This window comes from Piliocolobus tephrosceles, unplaced genomic scaffold (assembly GCF_002776525.5).
Source record: "Piliocolobus tephrosceles isolate RC106 unplaced genomic scaffold, ASM277652v3 unscaffolded_28976, whole genome shotgun sequence".
Lineage (NCBI taxonomy): Eukaryota > Metazoa > Chordata > Mammalia > Primates > Cercopithecidae > Piliocolobus > Piliocolobus tephrosceles.
Genome location: NW_022312060.1, coordinates 3799 through 12328, shown reverse-complemented (window position 1 = coordinate 12328; position 8530 = coordinate 3799). Strand labels below are relative to the sequence as shown.

At 37.7% G+C, this 8530-nt stretch overlaps 1 protein-coding gene across 1 annotated transcript; it reads left to right on the top strand.

Annotated features, from left to right (window-relative positions):
- The first annotated feature begins 3119 nt into the window (after positions 1-3119).
- LOC113222030 (zinc finger protein 705A-like) lies at positions 3120-8087 on the top strand. The gene is given in 5 exon segments (XM_026451365.1): positions 3120-3131; positions 4830-4956; positions 5742-5837; positions 6367-6449; positions 7506-8087. Coding segments are annotated over 5 exon segments (900 nt in total).
- Positions 8088-8530: the final 443 nt, after the last annotated feature.

Sequence of the window (8530 nt, the reverse complement as noted above, 5' to 3'; positions counted from 1 at the left end):
GTTTCCCTAGCACCTGAGATGTTACTCAACACTGTATAGCGCTGGTGTTGAGAATTGAGAGAATCTACTAAATAACAGCTCTTTTTGAGACCGCAGTTTGAATTAAAAGGAAAGGAAAGGACAGGCAAAAGAATATAGACATCAGCTAGTTTTACTGAAGCTCTGTTGGAGAACATGGATTTGGTGTCCAGGAACTTGAAAACTAATACTGCATCCCTAATACTTCACTAAGGTGTGCCTAAATAGCCCTGAAAGGGCTAGGAAGTCACAAGTCAGCCTCTTAATTGTTATGGGTGCCCTTCAAATATTAAGGTAATATTGAGGATGCAGAATGGCTCCTTCCTCATGACTTTTGAAGAGATGTGAGCTGGGCACTGTGGCTCACACCTGTAATCCCAGCACTTTGAGAGGCTGAGGCGGGTGGATCACCTGAGGTCAGGAGTTCCAGACCAGCCTGACCAAAATGCAGAAACCCCGTCTCGACTGAAAATACAAAATTAGCCAAGTGTGGTGTCACATGCCTGTCATCCCAGCTACTTGGAAGGCTGAGGCAGGAGAATAGCTTGAACCTGGGAGGTGGAGGTTGCAGTGAGCTGAGATTCCACCATTGCACTCCAGCCTGGGCAACAAGAGCGAAACTCTGTCAAAAAAAAAAAAAAAAAAAAAAATGAGAGAGAGAGGGAGAGAGAGAGATCTGGAGGGAGATACTAAGCTGTGCAGGCTCTCATCTTGAAGTCACCAAATATGTAAGTTGTTATTCCTGCTCTGGTGAGAAGTTTGTCAATACATTTTTTCCATAAATTAATGAAAATTTTAGACCCATAACATACGTTTTTAAAAATTTATCCTAAAGATTGCTTGTGTATGTATGTGTTTTGAAATATATTTAATCTCTTTATCTTGAAATAGTTTTTATAGATTCCACACAGGAGTCCTTTATGAAACAAGTGTGCTTTAATTTTCTTACAATATGTGTCCTTTTTTGTCCCTGGCACAGTCTGTGTATGACCATTTAAATTACTTTTATTTCATGTTTGTGTTATAATCACACACAAATATTCCCTAAAGTCCAAATCTTATTCTGATATTCGAGGAAGGGTTTACATGGTACTAATATTAAGGGTTACAGCTGGTTTCACTGAAGCTTTGTAGATATTCTCTAATACCTTATTTTTTGGAAGGAATATCTGTTCTGCTTGAATGATAGACTACATAATACATGTACTGTCAGGTACATTCATGGAAGGGACAGGCAGATGGAGTCATATGTTACTGGAGTCTTGATGAACAAATGTAGGAAATAGTCCAAGGAATAAGAAAAAAGTTGATATTGAAAAGTGCTTGTTGAAGTCTGTAAATGTGCGTTAAAATGTGGCAGTAAAAATAGACACAGTGAAGTTTGGGAACTGGGGTCTAAATCCTGGAGTCCCCAGAATCATAGAGAACCTTGGTTAGGGGAGTAATTTTGTAAAAAAGCAAGAAGAGGCAGTGACAAGGCAGAATATAATTAAAAGTATTGCTGTGTCATTTTCTAGTTTTGTAATTTTGTCATATTTTTCAAACTGTGTTGATCATTTATGAAACTGATAAATAAACTATAATCAGCAGGGTTATTATAAGGGTTAAATAAGGAAATTTATATATATCTGTAAGCACAATGTCACAATTAATACAAAGTTACCCTTGTTATTTTTCCTGGACTTCATGTACAAATGGGTCAGTTAATTTTTTGTTTATGACATATAATTATCATTTGCACATAACATATATTTAATTATTTTTATATTTTTAGCAGGGAAATAATACATACATGTTTTCACCCTGTCTCTAACACACGCATTCATATAAACATTTGCATCTATATACCTACATATCTATGTATGAATATACACATGGACATCGGTATTTCTCAGCAAATATGTATCATGATAATCAGAGATATTGCAACCAACAAAGACTAATGTAAACCATTATTGCAAGAATTTTAGATACCACCTTAGTAAAATATCAGATTGAGCTGCTAAATTTCTTTCAGCCCTAAGTCATTGTGCATTTTCTGAGCATCCTAGAGAACTGTGACTCTATTATCAGGACAGAAACACCGTGACCGAGGGTACTCCTGCGAATTTCTGATGCAGGGGATTTTAAGGGCTAGATCAGCAGGATGGGAGTGTTGACCCTCCAAGTGAAATAAATTCCTGAATTGATTATCCCCATCCTAAAACAGATTTTTTTTTTTTTTTTTGATACAGAATCTTGCTCTGTCGCCCTGGCTGGAGTGCAGTGTTAGGATCTCGGCTCACTGTAATTGCCTCCTGGGTTCAAGAGATTCTCCTGCTTCAGCCTCCTGAGTAGCTGGGATTACAGGCAAGCACCACCATGCCCAGCTAATTTGTGTATTTTTAGTAGAAATGGGGTTTCACCATTTTGGGCAGGCTGGTCTCGAACTCCTGACCTCAGGTGATCCACCTGCCTTGGCCTCCCAAAGTGATGGAATTACAGGTGAGAGCAACCGCGCCTGACCCTAAAACAGATTCTTACTTGATTGATTTCCGAGTTCCAAGGGGAAATACAAAAGTCGAACTTGAGAGAAAGTAAAAGTGGAGTAAGGCTTCAGAAGGCTGTGATTGGTGTTGGAGAAACATTGCTAGGATATAAAGCTGGGATAATAAAATCTGAGAAATCCCACCGTGTTTATCTACAGGTGGAAATCATATTCCACATATGGGCGGAGTCAGGGATCCCTGTGTTGTAAAATCAGGGAGGGAATTGAATATCTGGACTTGTGTCAATTAACATACAAAACTCAGTGCTTTTCATGTTCTCATTCACAAGCTATCTGTGTTCCTTCTTTGTCAGCAACCGTAGTCATAGGCTTCTTAATTTTGACCATGGGAAAAGAGGAGAGGCCTCTGCGTGTTTGTGTCTGTTGGTTAGGCTGTGGTGCAGGTGGTGTAACACTTCAGTGAAGGTCTGGCTTTTCATCACAGGTTGATCTGAAAATTGAGTACAAGGCTGGTGTCTCACGTGTTCTTTCTCCAACCTCAGCTTTTCTTAGTGCCTGAAGTGTCTGCAAGTGGAAATCCAGAAGAAGACAGAGAGAAACTGAGTTCTTGACAATGCATTCACTAGTGAGTAGGGGATGCCTCTTTCTACTGAAATTAGACCCATATTGCTGGCAAATGGGCAGTTTTCTCCAGTTTGCATGGGTGTTTTATTTTTATTCTTTTTTGTTTGTTTGTTTTTATGATGCAAAACCCACCCAGCCTGGTTGTTCCAAATGCAATCAGGAGACTTTCAGGTATCAGGCCTCCAATTAAGTTTTCTGAGGACTCTAGGTTGCGTATCATGTGTCAAAGATTCCTAAATTTTCAATATAATTTCCAATATTACACTACCTTATTCCAGCCCCTATTCAGGCTATTTACAGAAAAAGACATGAGAGGTCTCATTTATGTATTTCTTTTTCTTCTATCCATCCTTTAACCTCATAGGGAAATAATTGAGCCATTAACTGTACTGTTGGCTGAAATAGACTTAGGATTGTGATGAATGCAGGCAATAGAGATGCGTGAAAAGCAGAAGATCACAGCCCAATAATGAGGCTAATGTTCTAGCAGCTGAGTTCAATAAATCCCGTGTGATAGGCCTTGGGCAAAAGCTGCACAGTGTGGAGGCAAAAGGAGAGTTTGATAAAATATATTTGTGCTTTTAAAAACTTAGCAAAAGGACAACTAAAGAAGTCATTATTATTCTTATCCTCATTCGTTTTTCCTTTTGATAATTAACCTTTCGGCCTTCCGGTAACTGAAAGTAACATATAAGAAATACAATTACTTAATTATGGTTGCACACTCAGGAGAAGGAATATAGTAGATCAAGTACAATTTAGGGTTCTGTGGAAATGCTTTATAAGGGCTGGTTAGAAAAAAACAAAACAGTAAAGAGGCCTTTTTATCCTTGAACAAGCAAAGTGACAAGGTAAAGTTAAAAGAGAGGCAGTGATAACTGATGTTTGGATTGCCCAGAGAAAGTTGAGAGCAGGAGGCTTCATATCACAGGAATCATCTAACTAAGACTTCCTCAGTGTAGCAGCCTCAGCGGTCTTGTCTTGTGCTGCTGGACTGTCTTTAAGCCTTGCCCTGAACACCTGAATTACATAACATTAGAATGACTCTATGTATGAATTGAATCCTATATTCTGCATAAAACTTGTTCAGTTCTGAAGAATGCTGGAGTCTGGTTCATTACTTTCTAACTTTTTCATGAATAAGGGACCAATGACCTGTATTTAATAAACATTTGCTAGATAGGAAACATGTTTTCTATTACTTCTTTAGATTATTCTAAGCACATAATAGGTCTTTCAACCATTTGATTGGTGAGAAACCTGTGGTTCATCTAGAGAAATAATTTATTTAATCACGGTCATGTTTAAAAAGTAGTAAATCATGGTTATTTGCCTTGTGACAAATCTGTAATTTACTTGAAATTCATGGTAAGTTTGTTTTATTTCTGAAGGTTCAAGTGAAAATTTTATCATCAGTTATGTACACGTGATTAACGCATTACTGAAAAATATCTGGGCTATATTATGCCACACCTCATGCGATATTTCTTTATAATAAAGTTTAATGGATTAAGAGTGGGTATGTCTCTGTGAGTGAATCTGAAAGGCAGATACCAGCTTAGTATTGCGAATGAACTGGCTGGAATCTAAAACACTGAGTGTTCTGCATACGCAGGTCCTACCTATGTCATCTCAGCCTTCCTCCTCTGGACATTAAAAGGGATTCTCTGTCTAAACTAAAATGTCTGTGATGTTTTAGAAGAAAGTGTCTTTTGAAGATGTAGCTATTGACTTCACCCAGGAAGAGTGGGCCATGATGGACACATCCAAGAGAAAGCTGTACAGAGATGTAATGCTGGAAAATGTCAGTCACCTGGTGTCCCTTGGTGAGTCCCTCAACATGCACATACATATGTAGACACATATTGACTCATTCATTCAATAAGTGTTGGAACAGCTTCCCCATATCTCACTCTAATCTCTTCTCTGATTCTCTCACAGATCTTATCTGAAAAAAGTTTGAGATCTCTAAATCTGTCTGAAAGAAATATCTTTATTTTATTATATTTTATTTTGTTTTATTTAGTTTGTCACTCAATTAGAATGTAATCTTGACAAGGATTTCATGTTTTCCTTGGTACTCAGTCTGTAGTACTCAGAACAGACCTGGGAACTTAATGCATATTTTCAATGTATTAAATTAAATATTTTCTAAATAACTCTTCTGCTTAGTGGCTCTGCTTAGGCTGAGACCAATTAATGAAAACAATAGCAATATCTTTTCTGTATAGAACACCAATTATTTTTGTAAATCAAATGTTTTTTTGTTCTGCATGAGGATAGTAATAAACATACTGTGCAGAGATTTAATTAATCTCTTTCTGAAAAGAGTGTGTATTATGCATTGTGTCTTGGAACTTAGGCATGGACTCAGCATTCATAGGTCCTGACTGTTTTGAATTTCCTTTTCCTGATGGACCTTTCGTTTGGATTTATTTTCTAGTCTCACGTCAGGTGGGAAAAACCCTGGGGAGTTTTCTGTGTTCTAGGTCTTGTGGCCTGAGCTGACCATCAGTGTTTTTATTCTTCCTTGATAGCCTGCCTTACAGTTGGTGATAATGCACATTTATTGACAGTGAACTCAAAACACAAGTACTGTTTCCACTAACAGGGTACCAGACAAGCAAATCCTATATAATTTTGCAGCTGGAGCAAGGAAAAGAGCTCTGGCAGGAAGGAAGAGAATTTCTCCAAGGCCAGAATCGGGGTGAGCAACAGGGTCCTGTGCTCTAATAGGAGGAGGTGCTTTGTCAATGAAAAATATCAGTCAAATATTAATTAGCGGTTTTATTAAATGAGTGGTAATTTCTAAAATGTAGGTGAAGGTACTGGAGCAGAATTCCTTAGATGTTATTATCATTTTGTTCATATGTCAGATACTACTCTTGTGTCCTCTTGCCTTTTCTTTTACTTTCAGGAAAAGGATAATTCATGTACTTGTTGGGGTTAAACTGTCACCTGCTGACTCTTCCCGATACCCCTGTGAAGACTGTCCCTCTAATTATCTGCCTGATCTCTCATCTCCATTTTAACTCCTTTCACATTTTAATTTTAAAACTCTTTTCTAATTGCTGATGCTGTACAATCGGTTTCATCTATTGAAGTATTTTCTTCATTTGACACCCTTGCCACATCTAAGTGTCAATTTTTGAAAAAAAGTAAATGGGCCTTGGGGTTTTTCAAACAATTTTATCACCATAATACCAAGGTAACAATTTCTTTTTCAATTATTTCAGACAAGGAAAGTGCCCTTAAGAAAAAACACACGATATCCATGCATCCTATCAGAAAAGACGCATCCACCAGTATGACAATGGTAGTTTTATAGCTGTGTACACCAATCATCGAAGTTAAAGACCTGGTAGTGGGTTAAGTTAGTAATGACACACAGTCACCTGAGTGTAATTAGGCTGGCATTACGTGCTTTCAAAGCAAAAAAAAATTTTGATACTTCGAATTCAGTGAATAAAGTGACCTGTGTTTTAAACCATAACATGAGATCTTTAAAATAGAACAAGTGCATAGACATTGCTCATGCTCAGACTTTGAAAGATATTGATATCATCACAATTAATGGAATAACTCTGCAGTAGGGATCTTACAAAAGGGAAAAATCTGTGTCTGCAGGAGATAATGTGTATGCAAGTGTCAATCGAGAAAAATGACTAGACAAGTCTCAATCATTTTAGGAGATTTATTTGCCAGAGTTAAGGACATGCACCTGGGGGAAAGGTGTATATCTTTCTCCAAAGATGATTTTTTTCTAAATTTAAAGGGGGAAAGGGTGGGATATTGAGAAGTACACAATTTTCATGTAAAAGGTGGGTAGAAAAAAATAGTCATTCATGCATTTTTCTGGCTGAGTGAATCTGGATTTTGTTTACATGAGATGACATAAACAAATGAGGTAGAGGAATAATGCAGGAAAGCTGCATTTTATATAAGACAACATAGGCAAAATGGGGCAGGGAAACAAGCGGATATGCATTTGTGTCTGGTGAACTGGGGATGACTGCACCTGCAAAGACAAGCTATCAGTTTGCATTGCCATGGTGTAATTTTAACAGCTCATGAGGAATTTCCTTGTGGGCAAAATATGGGGGAGGCATGTAGCTTTTCCTCTTGTAGCCATATTATTTAGGAACCAGAAGGGGGAGGCAGGTTTGTGTGACCCTGTTCCCAGCTTGATTTCTCCCTTTGGTTAAATGAGTTTGAGTTGCCAAAATTTAATTTCCTTTCACACAAGTAACATTGGAAAGATTTCAACTGGGCTCTACCACTGAATGGTTGGTCTAGGATTCAAAGGTGGTGAAATGAATGTATAGATGTATGTTGGTAAATCAATAAGAGCTTTTAATCTTAGTCTCTAAAGTAGAACTCTCTTATTCTGGAGGATCCCTTTGAATGTAATGATTTGGGAGAAGATTGCACTCACAGTTCCACAATGACTCAGTGTTTGTTAACTCAGAGTGGAAAGAAACCCTACATCAGCAAACAGTGTGGAAAATCCCTTAGTAATCAGTTGTCCCCTAAACCACATAGACAAATTCATACTAAAGGTAAATCGTATCAATGTAACATATGTGAAAAGGCCTATACTAATTGCTTTCACCTTAGACGGCACAAGATGACTCACACTGGAGAGAGGCCACCTGCATGTCATCTATGTGGAAAATCCTTTACTCAGTGTTCTTACCTTAGAAGACATGAGAAAACTCACATGGGAGAGAGACCGTATAAGTGTCATCAGTGTGGGAAAGGCTTTATTCAATCCTTTAACCCTCAAAGACATGAGAGAACTCACCTTGGATAAAAGCGTTATGAATGTGATAAAAGTGGGAAAGTCTTTAGTCAAAGCTCTGGCTTTAGAGGACACAAAAGAATTCAGACTGAAGAGAAACCACATGCTTGTCTTCTATGTGGGAAAGCCTTCAGTCTATCTTCTGACCTTAGATGATATGAGAGAACATGCACTGGAGAAAAGCCATATGAATGCCATTTACGTGGGAAAGCCTCCAGTCCATGGACTAATCTTAAATAACATCAGAAAATTCACCCTGGAGAGAAAATCATAAATGTCTTCAGAACGTATTCTGACTTTAGATGACATGGTGTTAGGAATGACGAATGTAAGGAATATGGAAGAGACTTCAGCTGTAGTTATAACATCTAAACATGCCAAAGGACTCACATTTTGAAGAATTACTGTAATCAACATGGACGTTACTTCAGTTACCTTTATTCTTCAGTCCACATCAATAAATTCATATGGAAGAGAAATTGTATGACATGTGTGTACCAAAGACTTGTGAGTGATCTGATCATAAATGACATGAGAGAGCTGAAACTGTCAACATAATAAACTAAAAGTCTTCAGCAACAGTTTTAATAACTTAAAAT